The sequence below is a fragment of the Mobula hypostoma genome, chromosome 1 (assembly GCF_963921235.1).
Source record: "Mobula hypostoma chromosome 1, sMobHyp1.1, whole genome shotgun sequence".
NCBI lineage: Eukaryota > Metazoa > Chordata > Chondrichthyes > Myliobatiformes > Myliobatidae > Mobula > Mobula hypostoma.
The window spans coordinates 97437834-97459602 of record NC_086097.1 but is presented as its reverse complement, the minus strand read 5'-3'; the positions used below and the strand labels follow the sequence as shown (position 1 = coordinate 97459602).

General features: G+C 44.1%; 1 protein-coding gene across 2 annotated transcripts in view; it reads left to right on the top strand.

Annotated features, from left to right (window-relative positions):
- Positions 1–9976: 9976 nt before the first annotated feature.
- LOC134349239 (calpain-3-like) overlaps positions 9977–21769 on the top strand; it is a 155141-nt gene continuing 143348 nt past the window's right edge. For both annotated transcript variants that reach the window (XM_063053260.1, XM_063053269.1), the window contains exon 1: positions 9977–10594. In XM_063053260.1, coding sequence (XP_062909330.1) covers positions 10346–10594 — 249 coding nt within the window. In that variant the 5' untranslated portion in view covers positions 9977–10345. The remainder of the gene's footprint in view (positions 10595–21769) is intronic.

Sequence of the window (21769 nt, the reverse complement as noted above, 5' to 3'; positions counted from 1 at the left end):
GACAAGCAGTTCCTCACTGAGGGATCGTTGTGGAAAGTGTGAGCAGCCTCAAGTTCCTGGGTGGCCGCACTTTGGAAGATATGGCCTGGACCCAAGGCAGTGATGAAATCATGAAGAAGGCACACCAGTGGCTCGACTTCATTAGGGGTCTGAGGAAATTTGGTGCCTCACCAAAGACTCTTTCTATAGACGTACACTGGAGCGTTCTGACTGGTTGCATCACAGCTGAGTATGGAGGTTCCAATGCACAGGATTGCAAGAGGCACATTCAGTACCAACATGGCACAGCCCTCCTCACCATCGAGGACATCTTCAAAAGAACCTGCCTCAAAATGGCATCCATCATTGAGGAACCTTACCAACCAGAACATGCCCTCTTCCCAGTACAAATATGATGGCAGAATATAGTATTAATGGTAAGACTCTTGGCAGTGTGGAGGATCAGAGGGATCTTGGTGTCCGACTCCACAGGACATTCAAAGCTGCTGTGCAGGTTGACTGTGTGGTTAAGAAAGCATATGGTGCATTGGCTTTCATCAAAATAAGGGCGCCAAATATTCAAAAATGTTACATATTTATCTCTTAAATTATAAGTAATTTTTTCGAGTGGAATAGAACTAGCCATTTCATTATTCCAACGATCCATACTTAAATACGAATCAGAACAAGATAGGAGAAAATAGGCCTGAAGATTTTATATATAAATGGGAATCTAAATTGATACGGGAAAAGAAACAATCTCCTATAGTAACACATTTGATTGATCTATGGAATAAGATAAATGTTGATAATGAAACACAGAAATCTCTATTCGCAAGGAGACCTTTGTTCCAAAACAGACTTATTCCTTTTACAATGGACAATCAACTTTTATATAATTGGTACCAAAAAGGGATTAAATTTATAGGAGATTGTTTTGACCGAGGTATATTGATGTCATTTGAACAATTAAAGGATAAATATAAAATATCTAATAATACTTTCTTTTATTACTTTCAATTAAGGGCTTACTTAAAAGGTAAGCTGGGTCAAACAATGTTTTTGCCAAAACCTAATGAAGTTGAAATTTTAATTCAAAAAGGGAAAATTAAAAAATTTATTTCTTGTATGTATAATTTGATTCAAGAACAGACAATTAAACAAGGAACCCATAAGTCAAAGCAAAAATGGGAAACATCCCAATGTTTAGGTTTTCCATGGACCCTTAATTCTGCTTCATCCATACCTCCAATGTCTGCAAACTCTTCTAGTCTTCAACCATCAGGGAAATCTGCATCACTCTTTCGTCCATCTAATGTTCTACACACTCAATCTTGAATTCAGGAGCCCAGATCCAAAGTTTTAGAATTACGTCCCAATACATCTCCAGTTCTTGCTGTCTACTTTATCTTGTCTATTCATTTGATTATTCCGGTACACTACTACAACGTCATTATATTTTCCATGATGTCAACCATACCTCTGGTGCCCAAGTTTCTAACTTGTACCATCTCATTCATTCTTCATTGTTGTACGCACTGACCCATGTTGGCTTTTGGTTAGCTGATGTTTCAACTGTTTACTAGTTGTACATGACAGTCCACTAGGCACACTTCCAAATCTAGCTTCCTGAACAGCCATAGTGGAAATTTGACCAATATTGTCACCTTTTCCACCACTGCGAAAGCTCTAAGTTTTACAATACAAATCAAGACTGTTAGAAACCACAAATATTCCTGCATGAGTCTCCAAAGGTCCATTAGTATAGCTATTGACACTAATTTGTCTCTATTTACACCTCTTGGAGTTGACTGAAGGAATGTTGAGGACAGTTGATTTATTATGGTAAGATGCAATTTGCCTGTTTGAATATTCCACATAATTTCTAGCAGCTGGCAACTAAAAGAAAAAGAGACGAAAATTCATTGCATTTATATTGAAGAAAATTCCCATTTTTTAAGTACTCTTCTGTGAATATCTTTGAGGTAGAGCAAAACTTGGGTTAGAAGGGAATTTCTTGAAGCACGAGTGGATGGTAGAACCTGGGGAAAAGGTTAGAGAATGTGGAGGAAATAAAGAAAATGGGATTCGTGTAGGTTTAGTGTAAATGAGTGGTTCAGTATTTACTCAGTGGGCTGAAGGGCCTGTTCCTGTGCTGTATCTTTATCACTACCATTTTATACCTCTGTAATACTTGTTTTAGTGTGAGATAAACATTTTTCTCAATATCTCCTCATTTGCATCACCTTCTTAGCACTTTGAAAACTTTTTGGCTGGAATTTAAATTTATATGAAAGATGAGCTATTTGCTTTTAATCTCTGATATCCTGAAGAAGGATTATCAGATGGCCCTCACTTTTTGTATCATGAATGGCTATATCCATCTGGTCTCCTTTGGACTATGAGGCAGTATCTTCCATCTTCTCCCTTCCAATTTTATCCAGCTTAATGCAATAAAATTAAAATTCTGATGAGTGTGTTATCTCTCCAATCCTCTCTCTATGGAGGATTATCTCTTCCATAGGGCCTCCACCTTCCCATTTGCACCTCTTTCCATTCAGGTCTTATTTACTAAATATTTTTCCAGCTCCTGTGGTAGCTGATATTAAAGCTGATTATCACCTTTACCAACCCAGCAAAATCTCCGGTCCTATTCAAATGGATGACAGGCAGTGCAAGGAGATATCTGAATCAGAATCAGATTTATTATCACCGGCATGTGATATGAAATTTGTTAACTTAGCAGCAGCAGTTCAATGCCATACATAATATAGAAGAGAGAAAAAAAATTTAAAAAAATAATAAACAAGTAAATAAGTGTTTATTTAAGGAGAGATTCGAGACACTGATAACTAAAAATACAATCCAATTAACTCTAAGTACAATAGTACAAGGCCCTGGGGTCAAGACCATAAGATATAGGAGCAGAATTAGGCCATCTGGCCCATCGAGTCTGCTCCACCATTCAATCATGACTGATCTTTTTTTCTTTTCTCCTCTTCAACCCAGTTCCTGGCCTTCTCCCCGTAGCCTTCGATGCCATGTCCAATCAAGAACCTATCAATCTCTGCCTTAAATACACCCAACAACCTGGCCTCTACAGCTGCATGTGGCAACAAATTCCACAAATTCACCACCCTTTGGCTAAAGAAATTTCTCCGCATCTCTATTTTGAAAGGGCACCCCTCTATCCTGAGGCTGTGTCCTCTTGTCCTAGACTCTCCGACCATGGGAAAAATCCTTTCCACATCTACTCTGTCTAAGGCCTTTCAACATTTGAAAGGTTTCATTGAGGTCCCCTTCATCCTTCTAAATTCCAATCCAGAGCCATCAAACGTTTCTCGTATGATAACCCCCTCCATTCTCGGAATCATCCTTGTGAATCTCCTCTGGACCCTCTCCAATGCCAGCACAGCTTTTCTTAGATGAGGGGCCCAAAATTGCTCACAATACTCAAGGTGAGGCCTCACCAGTGTCTTATAAAGCGTCAGTATCAGATCTTTGCTCTTGTATTCTAGACCTCTTGAAATTAATGCTAACATGGCATTTGCCTTCCTCGCCACAAACTCTATCTGCAAGTTAACCTTTAGGGTGTTCTGCACAAGGACTCCTAAGTTCCTTTGCATCTCAGGTTTTTGGATTTTCTCCCCCGCTTAGAAAATAATCCACACATTTATTTTTACTACCAAAGCGCATGACCATGAATTTTCCAACATTATATTTCGTTTGCCACTTTCTTGCCCATTCTCCTAATCTGTCTAAGTCCTTCTGCATCCTACCTATTTCCTCAACACTATTCAGAATTCAGAATCAGAATCAGGTTTATTATCACTGGCATGGGTCATGACATTTGTAAATGAAACTTAGCAGCAACAGTTCAATGCAATACATAATATAGAAGAAGAAAAAAATAAAATAATAATAAATAAGAAAATCTTATTCAGTATACTTATACAGTATACAAATATTGAATAGATTAAAAAACATGCAGAAAGCAGAAATACTGTATGTTAAAAAAGTGAGGTAGTGTCCAAGGGTTCAATGTCCATTTAGGAATCGGAAGGCAGAGAGGAAGAAGCTGTTCCTGAATCGCTGAGTGTGTGCCTTCAGTCTTCTGTACCTCCTACCTGATGGTAACAGTGAGAAAAGGGCATGTCCTGGGTGCTGGAGGTCTTTAATAATGGACGCTGCCTTTCTGAGACACCGCTCCCTAAAGATGCACTTTGTAGGCTAGTACCCAAGATGGAGCTGACTAGCTTTACAACGTTCTGCAGCTTCTTTCGGTCCTGTGCAGTAGCCCCTCCATACCAGACAGTGATGCAGCCTGTCAGAATGCTCTCCATGGTACAATTATAGAAGTTTTTGATTATATTTGTTGACATGCCAAATCTCTTCAAACTCCTAATAAAGTATAGCCGCTGTCTTGCCTTCTTCATGACTACATCGATATGTTGGGACCAGGTTAGATCCTCAGAGATCTTGACACCCAGGAACTTGAAACTGCTCACTTTCTCCACTTCTGATCCCTCTATGAGGATTGGTATGTGTTCCTTCGTCTTACCCTTCCTGAAGTCTGCAACCAGCTTTTTCGTTGAGTGCCAGGTTGTTGCTGTGGCACCACTCCACTAGTTGGCATATCTCACTCCTGTACACCCTCTCGTCACCACCTGAGATTCTACCAACAATGGTTGTATTGTCAGCAAATTTGTAGATGGTATTTGAGCTATGCCTAGCCACACAGTCATGTGTATACAGGGAGTAGAGCAGTGGGCTAAGCACACACCCCTGAGGTGCGCCAGTGTTGATCGTCAATCCGCACAGACTGTGGTCTTTCGGTTAGGAAGTCGAGGATCCAATTACAGAAGGAGGTACAGAGGCCCAGGTTCTGCAACATCTCAATCAAGATTGTGGGAATGATGGTATTAATTGCTGAGCTATAGTTGTTGAATGGCATTCTGACATAGGTGTTTTCTGTAGGTATTAAAGTTTTATATAACTGCCACATAACTTTCTTACTCTTATTCTCAATGCACAGATCAACGAAGGCAAGCATGCTGTCCATCTTCTTTACTGTCTTATCCACTTGCATAGCCACTTTCAGTGAACCATGAACCAAACACCAAGAGCCCTCTTACCTCAACGCTGTGTACAAAGCTATGTGACTATCCTTAAGCAAGCCATGCTTTTTCAAATGTGCAGGAATCCTATCCCTAAATACTGTATCTTCTCCAATAGTTCCCTACCACTGTTGTGAGGCTCACCGGCCTATAGTTACCTGGATTTTCCCTATTACCTTTCCGGAACAAAGGAACAGTATTTGCTACTCTTCATTGCAATGGGACCTTGTTTTTTGCTGGTGAGGACATAAAAATCTTTGTCAAAGCCACACCAATCTCCTTTCAATATCCTTTCACTTGCTCCTTTCAATATTCTGAAATATTTCCTACCAGGTCCTGGGGTCTTATCGACCTTAATTGTTATAATTTAACCTCCTCTCCAATATAATATCTCCCCACAAGATCAGATTTTATCCTTACTCATAACTATCTTAAAACATAATGAGTAGTCGTCACTATTCCCAAAATGTTCAGCCACAATCAGGTCTGTCACCTGGTCAGGCTCATTTCCCAAAACCAGGTCTAATAGGTTTCATCCTCTGGTTCAACTTCCCACAAACTGTTTGGAAAGAAAGACCTTTCTTGGAAGCTACCCTATCTAAGCCTCTTGTATTAAAGAAGTTCCAGTCAATACCGGAACTCTATGGAAATCCTGGCGTTTCCACACCTTTCCATAAACTGTCTACATATGTATTCAAGTCAAGTCAAGTCACTTTTTAATTGTCATTTCAACTATAACTGCTAGTACAGTACACAGTAAAAACGAGACAACATTTTTCAGGACCATGGTGCTACATGAACAATACAAAAACTACACTGAACTACGTAAAAAACAACACAAAACTACACCAGACCTCAGACCTACCCAGGACTGCATAAAGTACACAAAACAGTGCAGGCATTACAATAAATAATAAACAAGACAATAGGCACAGTAGACGGCAGTAGGTTGGTGTCAGACTAGACTCTGGATATTGAGGAGTCTGATGGCTTGGGGGAAGAAACTGTTACATAGTCAGGTCATGAGAGCCCAAATACTTCGGTGTCTTTTGCCAGATGGCAGGAGGGAGATGAGTTTGTATGAGGGGTGCGTAGGGTCCTTCATAATGCTGTTTGCTTTACGGATGCAGTGTGTGGTGTAAATGTCTGTAATGGTGGGAAGAGAGACCCCGTTGATATTCTCATCTGACCTCACTATCCGCTGCAGGGTCTTGCGATCCGAGATGGTGCAATTTCTGAACCAGGCAGTGATGCAGCTGCTCAGGATGCTCTCAATACAACCTCTGTAGAATGTGGTGAGGATGGGGGGTGGGAGATGGACTTATCTCAGTCTTTGCAGAAAGTAGAGACGCTGCTGGGCTTTCTTTGCTATGGAGCTGGTGTTGAGGGACCAGGTGAGATTCTTCGCCAGGTGAACACCAAGAAATTTGGTGCTCTTAACGATCCCTAGGGAGGAGTCGTCGATGTTCAGCAAAGAGTGGTCATTCCGTGTCCTCCTGAAGTCAACAACCATCTTTTGGTTTGTTCACGTTCAGAGACAGGTTGTTGGCTCTGCACCAGTCCGTTAGCCACTGCACCTCCTCTCTGTATGCTGACTCATCGTTCTCCGTGACTCAGTGGCTTTTAGAGGCTCTATAGTATAATGCCATTCATATAATTGCACCTTTCTTATTTTGAGCTCCACTCAAATTATATTCATGGATAAGGCCTCCAATGTCCCTCTCTAAGTGCTTCAGTGACATTTTCCTTATCAGCAGTGCAAGCCTTCCATCTCCTTTACTTCCTCCACCACATCTAAGACAGGAATAACCAGGAAACTGAGCTGCCAGTTCCATCCCTCACACAGTCAGACCTCTGGAGTAGCAAGAACTACATAATTCCATGCACTGATTCAGACTCTAGGTTCATTCTCCCTATTCGTTAGTCTTGAAATAAACACACCAGAATCAGTTTAATATCACCGGCATATGTTGTGAAACACATCTAGCTCCATCAGCCCACCATCTTAATTAGTCTGCCCCTCCCTGTTACTTTCAGTCGTATTTGTCATGCCATCTTTACTGCTCTCAACCCTACCTTCCACTGCTGTAGTTCCCATCCCCCTGCCATTCCTGAGTACCAACAGCAAAATCCCCAGTGAGGTCATCTGTTCCCCTCCATTTCAGAATTAATGTAATTCAGTTCAGCTCAGATCCAGATTGCCTTTACAGGCATCCATCAATCTGAAGCTCCCCCCACCCCCCCACGCTACCAACTCCTTAGACACATATAGAACTGCAATTTCTATCTATTTCTCATCTCACTTGTACATGGCACAGGTAATAATTCTGAGATTACAACTCTGGAAGTCCTGCTACACAGTGCCCCGAAATCCCTTTACAGGTCCTCGTTCCTGATGCTACCTATGTTACTGTTCCCTGTACAGACCACAACCTCTCACTACTCGGCCTGCTCCCTCAGAACGTCTTGTACCTGATGTGAGAAGTCCTTGACTTAGGGATGACCTTGCCTATCGGTGCTCCTTCCTATCGAGACCCCTGTCACTAGTGCTCTGCCTGCTTCATCCTTCTCCTGTACCGCCACAAGGGAATCTCCTCTTGCTGCTTACTCCCTTACTTCTCCTGGTGGTCACCCGTACATTGTAGCCTGCATCTGAGACTCACTTACAAAGCACCACAGACTCCTTTCTCATCACTCCCTTTCTCCTCTTTATACTGCTCTTAGTCATGATGCAGGATTTTGACCAGAAATTGGACAATCCCTTTTACCCCACAGATGCTGCTTGCCACGCCGAGTTCCTTCAGCAGATTGCTGCTTCAGATTCTAGCATCTACGGTCTCGGCGTACTGACCAGGCTGTGCCTGAGGAACAGGTTACCAACCCATTTTCATTGGTTGTCTGTGCTCGCTGCAGACCTCCATAGACATTTCAGAATTTTCCTCCATGGTTCTCCAGTCTGGAATTGGGTCCATTGGCTGTGAGAGGACCTGTGGGAAGGCAGAGCTTACTGCAGTAGGGCTCCCTCGTGTGGCTGAGGCATGATTAAGACCACTCTACAAGTGCTGAAAAAGTCACAGTTCCAAACAAGCAACGCTTTTTAACCAAGTCTGTGCTTTCAGAAACACTAACAAAACCACGAATTGTTAAAACTATGAAAAATAAATTATAAAATGAAACACTAAAATATTTAAAAATAGTGAAGATTCAAGAATACTTAGATATTTTCAAAAAATTGTAAGTTAAGTTGAATTACAGCTATTGAATGGATTCCCCATGTGAGTAGTGTCGGAATTGTCGAAAGCTTGGGCCTTCTCACTGGTATCCCAGAACACTGAGAGAACGATTCACTGTCTTCATACAGTGAAGTGCAGAAGTTTCTTTTCATTGCAGTGATGAACTCTTCTCTCTTCCATTGAGACCTCACAAGCTTCAAGTGAATGCAACAGGGGCAGGGGTAGGCCTCTCAGCCCCTCAAGCAGCCCCATTATTTAATATAATCATGGCTAATCAGCCTCTGGCCTCAACCTCTGTGCCAGTTCCCCATAGCACTTAATTACCTGATATTATAAAAATGTTTCTACTTCATAAGTACCCCCAAAGACCTCACCTTCACATGTGTCTGGGGTGGAGAATTCTGAAGATTCACCACACTCTTTGTGAAGACATTCCTATGATTATATGACTTAGACTTGCCCAAAAAGTGCTAGAACTCATCTTGTCCACTACTGCCCCCAACCCTCAATGATAACTATTAGGGCTACCTATCTAGGCTCTAGAGGTGGCTGACAATATTTGTAAGCTTCTGCCCTCACCTGGCCCCAGAAAACTACCTTCTATGTCTGCTGAAAACTGAAAGGTAGCGTATCTGAACACAAACCCATTTTTCTTTACAAGCTCCTCACAAGCAGCACCTGAGGTCACAATTGCTAGTGCTGGAAGGGGGCACTACCAGCTGTACCACTGTGCCACCCAAAGGCTGTGCATGCTGCCTCACTTTTGTCACCTCAGAGCCAAAGAGACCCCCGTCGCTCAGAGCTGACCATGGAATTGCATCCCAGCTGTCTAAATACGCAAGCCTGGGCAGTACGACATGAAGAGCAGGCTGTTGCCCATGTAGCAAGCGCCCCGATGAACCCAAAGGGACGACATAGACCGATGCAGTTTGGTACCAGCAGCATTGCAGGAACTGCCAGTCAGTGTTGAACTCAGTGTAGGACTGCCTTAGGGACTCCAGCTCCGGATTGTTCCCTCAGGGTTTACTCTTGAAGCCTTCCCCATGATGGGTACAGCCCCAAGGCAGCAGAGGTTTGAGATCAGAGTTTTCCTTCTCCTGGGTGAGCTGCCAACCACGGCCGATGAGTCCCACCTGCCTGAAGTGACTGGTTTTAAGGTGCCAGTAACCCACCTTTGCCCCTTCTCCTGTCAGTCGAGATGGTTCCGACGGGCTTGGTAGCTAAGCCACACGTGAAGGCCAGGAGCTGGACTTGGTTGTCAAAGGCTGTTTGAGGCACACCTCATTGGGCAGAATTTAATAGGTAGTGGGAACTATTATCACCATTCCCAACCCCACCCCGGCTATAACAGCCTTAAGGAACCTTGTCACCTAGTCTAATTATATTTGTGCATGTGTAGGTTTGCCCTCTTTGTGGTAATATGAAAAATATCTTGTTTAGAAAAGTGTATTAGCATTGCCATTTGCCATCACATTGTAGTCTTAATTAGGAGAAATAAATCTGATACGTTTGATGTGACCACCCCCCCCCCCCCATATAAGGACCTAGCAGAAATAAACAGAGCTGTCACTGGGCACAGCCTCCCTGGGTTTATTTTTAGTGCTCAATATTACTGACTTCATTTCTGCAAGGAAACTAGAACAGCTGGAAATTGCACAAGAGAGGAATAGGAATCAAGACCAGCAAGCGGGTGATTTTAATTTAATTACTCAAGTGAAAATCGTGTGGAAGGCAGCCCAGGATAAAAGGAAACCAGCTGTCCTGTGCCTTGTGGAACAGAATTTCTTTACCAACCTTTGTCCTAGTTTGAAGCCGGCTGTGGTGGGACAATTTATTATGGAGAAGCCTTCTTGAACTCGACCTGCGTATTGGCAAACCACTTGAAATATTGCAACCCGCAGGACTGGCCGGTCTGTGTTTTTTTTTCCATTGTATGAAAACCGATCTGAGGTCAGTAACTGTTTCTCTTCCTCATAAACTTCTTTCCTCTATTGTGAAATCTTTGCTGTTGTCACCATGCCTCACGATATCAACTCTGCACAACGATCACCGGCTCGCCTACCCCTGCCCAATAAGGGTGGCCTGTATCCCATTATCAATCGCAACAAAGATGTCATCAAAGCCAAGAGTGAGGTCTTTCAGTTCCTGAAGAAGGAGTGCCTGAGGAAGGGTGTCCTCTTTGAAGATCCGGAATTCCCTGCAGATGAATCCTCTCTATTTTACAGCCAGTTTTTGCCTTTCAAGCTGGAGTGGAAAAGACCCCCAGTGAGTGTTTAGCTGTTGTACATGGTTAACTGTAATCCGTCCTCTTACAGTGTGTATATTGGATTGCACTGTTTCTCTGTAAGAAATGCCACCTTCTCCACGTATTTATTCTTGGAAAAACGTAAGAAGCTGCAGAAAGTGCTGGAGATACTCAACAGATTCAGGTAGCTCACGTAAAGCAAAACAGTAAACGCTTCATGTCGATGAGCATTTAATATGATTGGATAAAAGTTACAAGGTACATATTTCAAGTTGCAGAAAAGTGAGAGGGGTGGTATAGTTCTCTTTTTCTATTGTTCTCTCTCTTTGGCCTCTTTCACTCTCAAGAAAGTGAAAGGATAGTTCAAGAGGTGGGACTTCATCTATCCACCGGTATCCATCTATGCCTCGCCCCCAGAACTCAAGACTGAATTCAGGAATCCCAGAAGCCCAGTCTTCCCTGTTTGTGCCAGAACTGGACAGATCTGTTGAAAGGTCTGTCTTCTCTCTTCCACCACCCACTGCCTCCTGAACCTAACACTGAATTCAGGAAGTTAAGAAGCCCAGACTTTCTAGTTTGTATCAGAACTGGTCATCTACCCGCTGTCTTCTCTCTTCCACCACAGAAGCTGCTTGATTTCCAGAATTGTCCACTTTATTGTTTCTAGAGACACGCGAGACTGCAGATGCTGGAACCTGGAGAAAGAACAAGCTGCTGAAGACACTCAGCAGGCCAGGAAATATCTGTGAAGGGAAAATGATAGCTGACATCTTAGATCTTGATGCAAGGCTTTAATCCAAAATGTGCACTGTCTCTCTACCTCCAAAGATGCTGATGCCCCACAGAGCTCTTCCAGCAGTTTGTTTTTAATATTAGTGTTTAACTTCTAAAGCCTGATCTTACAGCTCTAGCTTTGGTTGCACATTCCCCTCCCCCCTTGTTTTCTCTCTTCTTCCCTCTCAAGCACCACAGGGATCCTGTAGGTGTAGGGTCAGTAGGAGACACAGGTCTTGTGGATTGGTGGCAACACACATCAAAGTTGCTGGTGAACGCAGCAGGCCAGGCAGCATCTCTAGGAAGAGGTACAGTCGATGTTTCAGGCCGAGACCCTTCGTCAGGACTAACTGAAGGAAGAGTTAGTAAGAGATTTGAAAGTTGGACGGGGAGGGGGAGATCCAAAATGATAGGAGAAGACAGGAGGGGGAGGGATGGAGCCAAGAGCTGGACAGGTGATTGGCAAAAGGGATATGAGAGGATCATGGGACAGGAGGCCCAGGGAGAAGGAAAAGGGGGAGGGGGGGAAAAACCCAGAGGATGAGCAAGGGGTATAGTCAGAGGGACAGAGGGAGAAAAAGAAGAGAGAGAGAAAGAATGTGTGTATATAAATAACGGATGGGGTACGAGGGGGAGGTGGGGCATTAGTGGAAGTTAGAGAAGTCGATGTTCATGCCATCAGGTAGGTGAGACCCTTCGTCGACTGTACCTCTTCCTAGAGATGCTGCCAGTCCTGACGAAGGGTCTTGGCCCGAAACGTCGACTGTACCTCTTCCTAGAGATGCTGCCTGGCCTGCTGCGTTCACCAGCAACTTTGATGTGTGTTGCTTGAATTTCCAGCATCTGCAGAATTCCTGGTGTTTACGCCTTGTGGATTGGTGGTCAGTGAGGGAGACAGGGGTCAGTGGGGAAGATGGAATCAGTGGAAGACAGTCCTTGTGGGGTTCAGTCGGCGAATGACACTAGCCTGAGGGAGGTAATGAAGGGAAGAGGGAGTCACACTATTGAGGGAAAACTGATGGAATGATCAGAAGGATAAGTGTGCTTTCTGTTCCAGGTACGTCCACATATACATATCTGTGAAAGCCTCAGCAGAGTCTGGTCTCCAGTCAGCCCCTTATTCTGGGCAGATGTTTTGACCCATCTATCTCAGTGGACCTGCTCACCTGGCATGCTTCTTAGGTTCCCTCATCAGCTTTTCAACTTCCTCTTTCACACAAGAAACTCTGGCTTTAGTTCCCTTTCCCGTTTTCCCCCTGAAATACCTTGCGTGAAACAGAAATATAGACAAACTAAGTGTGGTCTATTCCCTTGTTACAGTTTTACCCTGCCTATACCCTACAGGCGTAGAGCAGGGGAACCAACCTGGGGTCTGTGGACCTTTTGGTTAATGATGAGTGTTGGGAACCCCTGGCCTGGAGGATGCAGAAAGAATCAGAATCAGAATTATTGTCACGGGCAAATTTCACCGACTGTGTTGTTTTGCGGCAAAGTGCAGTGCTAAGTACATGATGTGAATGGGATAAAGTGTGGCAGGTGGAATGGAATGTAAAAATGTTGACTTTAGTAGAATAAAACAGGAAGGCAGAGTATGACAAACTATTGAAAAGTAGTGACATGTGAAGGGATCTGGGTGTCTAATGCACTTCTTCAAATAGATTGATCTTCATATCTTAATTGGCATTTTCAGTATTTGTATCATTCAGTTTGTTCATTGTACTGGGTCTTCACTTCGAGTAACAGACTACTAGTTTAAAATCACAGGTAGTAAATGTACCTGTTACTCTCTGCTGGAAGTGTTGAGCCAAGTGCAGGAAAAAATATTTCAATAGTACATGCTCGCATTTCCTGCGGGGTCTTAGAAGCCACAGAATATTTAAAGGTCGCATCATCTCTCGTGGTAAGCGAGTCTGACCTCTGACTGGTCATCTGGTCATGTGTGATTGACGTGGAAGTTGTTTGCTAGCTCGGTCAGCACCTTTTTTTATAATCTGCACAGTCGGAGGTTTGAGGGACTTTCATGTGCTGAATGCATGGAACATTTACAGGTTTGATTTCATTCCACATTCCCAAAAACAAGTTACAGAGATGGCTTCCCTATCTTGTCAGCCCACCTAGTCTGCCGCACCATCGGGAACTAAATGCAAAGCAAGGTTGAAAAATTCAGCATAGGGACAATAAATCTCTCAACCGGCTCCAGCTTCAGCCTCAGCCTCCCCTCCCCCTCACCCAACTCAACCTGCCATTGTATTTTTGTCCACCTGCATCTATTACCCACCGTCCCGTTTCCCAATGCCACTACTGCTCCCGGCCTGTCATTCCTCACCCCTCCTCGGTCCACTTACTAACCCATACCTCACCACTTCCCCTCTCTTCTTCATACTGGCTTCCTCTCCTCTCCACTCTCAGCGACGATACAGAGTTTTGACCCTAATTGTCCACAATTCCTTCCCGTCCCCCACCCCCAACCAATGCCACCTGGCCCTCTGAGTTCCTCTCGTTCCTCTGTGCTGCTCATATGAAGAATAAATCTATCCCTCCATTTGCCTGGTGTTTCCTTTCAGATTCCTTCACCTGCCATTCAAAGCAAGATTTTTATACCTTGAGGGATGCTTTCGGGCTTCTCCCAGCCTGGAATGTGCGTTCTTTGTTGTGAAGATCCCCCAGCCTTTTAGGGTTTATTCCTGGACAGCAGATGCCAGCCTGTTGCAGGGGGTTGTGGCAGCTGGGTCTCACCGTGCTCAAGGTCTACTGTATATAGAGTATTTTCTCTGCTCCAATGCCAATTACCACCAGAGTCACACCAGTCAAGGGCAGAATTTCTCACCTAATATAGAGCTGCAATGAGAAACTGGCAGAGAGGTCAATTAAAAGAGACAGAAGTAATCTTTGAAGTTTAATGCTGTAGAAAAATTTGATGGCGTTGCTTTCAATACTGCTGCCACTGCTTTTCGATATTTGCACAGGTGTTCTGTAGGGTGCTCCCTCTGTGATTCACTGTTCAAGTTCAAGTTTGTTGTTGGCGTAGCATATGGACGCAGGGTATAAATGCCTTGGAAATTAACCTTTTGCAGCACGGCACGTTAACATTGAGGATAAACGAGGTACCACAGCGGCATAATGCTATTACAGCTTGGAGTTCCTGCAGCACCTGTAAGCAGTTTGCACGTTCTTTCCACGAGTGTGCGGGTTTCCTCCGAGTGTGCGGGTTTCCTCTGGGTGTGCGGGTTTCCTCCGAGTGTGTGGGTTTCCTCCGAGTGTGCGGGTTTCCTCCGGGTGTGCAGGTTTCCTCCGGGTGTGCGGGTTTCCTCCGAGTGTGCGGGTTTCCTCCGAGTGTGCGGGTTTCCTCTGGGTGTGCAGGTTTCCTCCGGGTGTGCGGGTTTCCTCCGAGTGTGCGGGTTTCCTCTGGGTGTGCGGGTTTCCTCCGAGTGTGCGGGTTTCCTCCGAGTGTGCGGGTTTCCTCTGGGTGTGCGGGTTTCCTCCGAGTGTGCGGGTTTCCTCCGAGTGTGCGGGTTTCTTCCCACGGTCCAAAGGCGTGCCGATTAGCAGGTTAATTGATCATCGTAAATTGTCCTGTGTTTAGGCTAGGACCAAATAGATGGGTTGCTGGGCATGGCGGCTCTTTGGGCTGGGTGGGCCTGTCCCACGCTCTATCTCTAAATAAATAACATGTTTCGTTTGCACACGTAAGATATGCATAACTATAAGGATATACTGGTGCAAAGTATTTTTTGCTTATTACTTAACCCAGATTTCACATGGTGGATTCAGTCCTTGCTTTACTTCTCATGGTAGTGTGTCACTGTCACTATGTTCAATCTCCCCTCTTCAATAAAGATTGTTCTGACGTCAAGCCAACACTTCACTGACTGTACACAAAGAGATAGCACAGTGCTGCTGCTTCAATTCTGTTTGGAGTTCCCATCTTCCCTCTGTGACTGTGTGGATTTCCTCCAGATGCTCTGGTTTCCTCCCTAAAAAAGCCCATGTTCATCGACCACTGCCTCTTGTTGTGGATAAGCGGCTAACAAAAAAAGAGAAGCTGAGAAGTTGAGAGAGAATATATCACGATAGTAGACTGCCTAGTTGCAGCTGCTGGGGTCTTGTTAGATGAGATATTACTGCAGTAGAGCTTGAACACTGCAGCAGAAGCAAGATTTAAGTGATGTTACAGAAGGGGAGTTAATACCAGTGCCATTCCCCGGAACTGGGATGTGTCCATTTACCGAGTTACAAGTAATCATGGCTGTTTGCCTGTAACATGGTTGTAAAAGACCTCATGACACTTCAAAAAAATGAGGAACAACGGTTGTTCTCACAACCTTCCTAAACAATATTTACAAAAAATAAGGAAGTTGCTTTTAAATGTGGTACAATTAGTATTGCTACTTTGAAACTCAAGCTTCAGTGCTGATTTCAGGTGTGGTCTGTATAGAGTTTGTGTGCTCCACTCTGTGACTATGTGGCTGATCTGCTTTCCTCTCAGGTCCCAAATTTGAGCAGGTTGTTGGTTTAAAAGGGCCTCTGTAAATTGTCCCTGGGTAAGTGGCAGAAGAATGGAAGGAGAGTGAGGGAGAATGAGTTGCAGGGGTGCAGAGGATTGGCACTTAGGAGATTGCTCTGCAGTGAACCGTCGGATCTGAAGTGCTAAATAGCCTCCTTCATGTCATAAGTAGTAAGTAAGTAAATAAATCTTTTAGGGAGGCAGAGAATGGACCAGTCAAAAAGATGTGTTTATAATTAAATCTCCCTCACCTCTGGGATGAGCAGATGTCCTCTTGTATGCCACCTTGGGCTTACCAATGGCACGTACCGGGCATAGCCTAGAGATTAGGCACAGTGACCATTAGTCTGCAGGTGACTCTGGAGTCATAGGGTCACAGGGAAATGTAGAATGGAAATAGGCCCTGCAGCCCAACCTGTCCATGCTGGTCAAGTTGCACACCTAATTGATCCATATTGTTCTAAACTTTTCCTATCCATGTCACTGTCCAGTAGTATTCCCTGTATCTCTAGAAGTGTCTTCTGGCAGTTTGTTCCATACACACACCACTCTCTACGTGAAGAGGTTGTCCCTCAGGTCCCCTTTGAACCTTTCTCCCCTCATCTTAAACCTAAGACCTCCAGTCTTTTTGGGGAAAAGATTGTGTGCATTTATCCTCTCTGTTCCCCCTATGATCTTATCCACCTCGATAAAATCTCTCCCTCAAGTCTCCTACACTCCAAGAAATCAAGTCCTAGCCTGCCCAGCCTCTTGATTCCTGACGACATGTTGTGTATTTAATATTTCAGTAGTATTTGAGTAATATTGTAAATATATTGATGTGGGAATTGCACACGTCATCACGTTACCACATGATATGCGCGCCTTGCTTAAACACGAAGTTAGACTCACCTTTTGGATTCTTGTGTCCTCCTTTGAATTAGTTTAAGGTTTTGAAGTCACAAAACATAACAGCATGCTCATAAAGCTTTGCACTTCCTGAATCTTGGGAAGTGTCGCATTTTCATTTAAAAAGGAAATGGTCAGATCAGAAACCTGCTATTAGAGTTATAGAGTCATTGAAATGTACAGAGCAGAAACAAACCCTTTGACTCATCTGCTCTGTTCTGAACTATTTGAACTGCCTACTCCCACGGACCTGCACCAAGACCATAGCCCTCCATACCCCTGCCATCCATGTACAAATCCAAACTTTTTCTTAAGCATTGAAATCGAGCTCGCATGCACCACTTGTGCTGGCAGCTCATTCCACAATCTCATGACCCTCTGAGGTAAGAGGTTTCCCTCATGTTTCCCTTAAACTTCTCACCTTTCACCCTTAAGCCATGACCCCAATTTTGTACACCTCTATCAAATCACCTCTATGTTCCAAGGAATAAAGTCCTAACCTATTATATCTTTCCTTATAACTCAGGTCCTCCAGTCCCAGCAACACCCTTGTAAGTTTTCCCTGTACTCTTTCAGCCTTATTTACATCTTTCCTGTAGGTATGTGATCAAAACTGCACACAATACTCCAAATTGGCTTCACCGATGTCTTATACTTCAACATAACATCCCATCTCCTGTACTCAGCTTTTGGCCAATATGCCAAATGCTTTCTTTACGACCTATCTAACTGTGACACCACCTTCAATGAATTACGAACCTGTATTTCCAGAAGCCTTTGTTCTACCAAACTCCTCAGTGCCCTATCGTTCACTGTGTAAGATCTACCCTGGTTGGTCCCACTGAAGTGCAGCACCTCACACTTGTCTGCATTAAATTCCATCTGCCATTTTTCAGCCCATTTTTCCAGCTGGTCCAGATTCCACGATAGGCTTCCTCGTTGTCCACTACACCCCCAATCTTTGTGTCATTTGCAAATTTGCTGATCCAGCTGAACACATTATCATCCAGATATAGATGACAAACAACAATGGACTGATCCCTGCAGCACCTCACTGGTCAGAGGCCTACAGTCAGAGAGGCAACCATCTACTACCACTCTCTGGCTTCTCACACAAACCCAATGTCCAATCCAATTTCCTACCTCATCTTGAATGCCGAGTGACTGAACCTTCTTGACCAACCTCTCATGTGGGATCTTGACAAATGACTTACTAAAGTCCATGTAAACAACTTCTGCTTTGCCTTCATCAACTTTCCTGGTGGCTTACTCAAAGAACTATATACATTTGGTTAGACATACCACACACAAAGCCATGTTGGCTATCCTCCATCAGTCAATATCTATCCAAATATTCATATATCAAATCCCTCAGAGTACCTTCCAATAACTTTCGCACTACTGACGTCAGATTCACCAGTTTATAATATCCTGGATTATGCTGACAGCCTTTCTTGAACAACAGAACAACACTGGCTATCCTCCAATCCTCTGGTACATCACCTGTCACTAAGAATGATTTAAATATTTCTGCAAGGGCACCAATTTCTGCACTAGCCTCTCGTAGGGTTGGAGGGAACACCTTGTCAGGCCCTGGGGATTTATCTACCCTAATGTGCTTCAGAGTAGGAAGGAACTCAGCCTCTGCAATCTGTAAAGTGTCTATGAAGCTAACGTCACTTTGCCTCACTTCTATAGACTTTGTGCCCATCTCCTGAGTTAATATAGATTATTTAAGATCTCCCCCCATCTCTTTTGGCTCCACACATGGATCGTTCTTCTGACCATTCAGAGGATCAATTTTGTCCCTTGCAATCCTTTTGCTCTCAACATTCCTTACAATTCTCCTTCACCTTGTCCGCTACAGCAACCTCATGCCCTCTTTTAGCCCTCTGATTTCTTTCTTAAGTGTTCTCTTGCATTTCTTATACTCCATAAGCACTTCCTTTTATGCCCTGACCGATCAGGATACCATCGGCTTCTGCCTTAGATATACCCACGGACTTGGCCTCCTCCGCAGTTTGTGGCAGAGCATTCCACTGATTCACCACACTCTGGCTAAAAATATTCCTCCTTTCCTCTGTTCTAAAAGGTCACCCCTCAATTTTGAGGCTGTGCCCTCCAGTTCTGGATGCTCCCACCATAGGAAACATCCTCTTCACATCCTCTTATCTAGTTCTTTCAACATTTGTTAGGTTTCAATGAGATCCCCCCGCATTTAAAAAAAAATTCTAAATTCCAGTGAGTACAGGAGTATGTTAACCCCTTCATTCCTGGAATCAACCTTGTGAGCCTTCTCTCGACTCTCTCCAATGACAACATATCCTTTTTTTAAGATATGGGACCCAAAACTGTTTATAATATACTCCAAGTGTGCCCCGACTAGTGGCTTATAAAGTCTCAGCATTATCTCCTTGTTTTTATATTCTATTCCCCTTGAAATAAATGCCAACATTGTATTTACCTTCTTTACCACAGACTCAACCTGTAAATTAACCTTCTTGGAGTCTTGCATGAGGACTCCTAAGTCCCTCTGCACCTCTAAGTCCCTTTGAACTCTCTACCCATGTCGATAATAGTCCGCAATATTGATCCCTTTACCAAATGCACTGTCATACATTTCCCAACACACTCTATTCCATCTGCCACTTTTTTGCCATTCTTCCAATCTGTCTAAGTCCTACTGCAATCACATTGCTTTCTCAGCACTACCTACCCCTCCACCTACCTTTGTATCATCCACAAATTTTGCCACAAAGCCATCAATTCCATTATCGAAATCATTGACAAACAAATTGAAAAGTAGCAGTCCCAATACCAACTCCTGAGGAACCCCACCAGTCACTGGTAGCCAACCAGAATAGAACATAGAACATAGAAGACCTTCAGCACAATACAGGCCCTTCAGCCCTCAAAGTTGTGCTGAACATGTCCCTACCTTAGAAATTACTAGGCTTACCCATAGCCCTCTATTTTTCTAAGCTCCATGTAGCTATCCAAAAGTCTATCGTATCCGCCTCCACCACCATTGTTGGCAGCCCATTCCACACACTCACCACTCTCTGAGTAAAAAACTTACCCCTGATGTCTCCTCTGTACCTACTCCCCAGCACCTTAAACCTGTGCCCTCTTGTGGCAGCCATTTCAGCCCTGGGAAAAAGCCTCTGACCATCCACAAGATCAACACCTCTCATCATCTTATACACCTCTATCGGGTCACCTCTCATCCTCCGTTGCTCCAAGGAGAAAAGGCCAAGTTCACTCAACCTGTTTTCATAAGGTGGGCCCCCTTTATTCCCACTCACTGCCTCCTGCCTGTCAGCCATTTCTCTATTCATGTCAGTATCTTTCTTGTTATGCCACAGAATTTTATCTTGTTAAGCAGCCTCATGTGCGGCACCTTATCGAATGCTCAGCAGGTCAAGCAGCATCCATTGACAGAGATACAGAGAAAACATTTCAGGTCAAAGTCCTCTCATAAATACTGGGTGAAAGAGATCAAGACAGTTTTAAGTTCCAGAGATGGTGGCAGAAGGGATGGATGGGAAATATCTGTGACTGGCTGAGTTCAAGGTTGCCACGGGGATGAGTTGTAGAGGTTGTCTGGTTTAATGAGTTAATGGGGGTGGTGGGGGGGGGAGTTAGAGGCCAGTCAACCAAGTACAATATGCTTCTTACAGCAGGACAGCACAGTAACAGTTAGTGGAGCTTCTGCCTCAAAGCTTCAGAGAGACCGTTTTGATCCTGATATTGGGTGCTGTCTGTGTGGAGTTTGCAAGTTCTCCCTGTGGCTTTCCTCTGTGTGGTCCTAATTACTCTCACATCCGGAAGACAGGGAGGTCAATTGGCTCCTACTATGCAGGTGAGTGATAGAACCTGGGGGGAATGGATGAGCTGACATGTCAAGCACTAGAAGGCATTCAGTAAATTGAAGGTGAGAGGGGAAAGTTTAAAAGAGAAGTGTTGGGTGCCTGGAGTGAGCTGCCAGGGCTAGTTGTGGAGGGAGATACGAAAGTGGTAGTTAGAGGTTTTTTGATGGACACATGAATATAAAGGGAATGGAGGGATAGAAACATAGAAACATAGAAAATAGGTGCAGGAGTAGGCCATTTGGCCTTCCGAGCCTGCACCGCCATTCAGTATGATTATGGCTGATCATCCAACTCAGAACCCTGTATCTGCCTTCTCTCCATACCCCCGATCCCTTTAGTCACAAGGGTCATATCTAACTCCCTCTTAAGTATAACCAATGAACTGGCCTCAACTGTTCCCTGTGGCAGAAAATTCCACAGATTCACCACTCTCTGTGTGAAGAAGTTTTTCCTCATCTCGGTCCTAAAAGGCTTCCCCTTTATCCTTAAACTGTGACCCCTCGTTCTGGACTTCCCCAACATCGGGAACAATCTTCCTGCATCTAGCCTGTCCAATCCCTTTAGAATTTTATATGTTTCAATAAGATCCCCCCTCAATCTTCTAAATTCCAGCGAATATAAGCTTAGTCGATCCAGTCTTTCTCCATGTGAAAGTCTTGCCATCCCAGGAATCAATCTGGTGAACCTTCTTTGTACTCCCTCTATGGCAAGAATGTCTTTCCTCAGATTAGGGGACCAAAACTGCACACAATACTCCAGGTGTGGTCTCACCAAGGCCTTGTACAACTGCAGTAGAACCTCCCTGCTCCTGTACTCGAATCCTCTTGCTATGAATGCCAACATACCATTCGCCTTTTTCACCGCCTGCTGTACCTGCATGCCCACTTTCAATGACTGGTAAATAATGACACCTAGGTATCGTTGCACCTCCCCTTTTCCTAATCGGCCACCATTCAGATAATAATCTGTTTTCCTGTTCTTGCCACCAAAGTGGATAACCTCACATTTATCCACATTAAATTGCATCTGCCATGAATTTGCCCACTCACCTAACCTATCCAAGTCACCCTGCATCCTCTTAGCATCCTCCTCACAGCTAACACTGCCGCCCAGCTTCGTGTCATCCGCAAACTTGGAGTATGGAACATGTTTTGGAT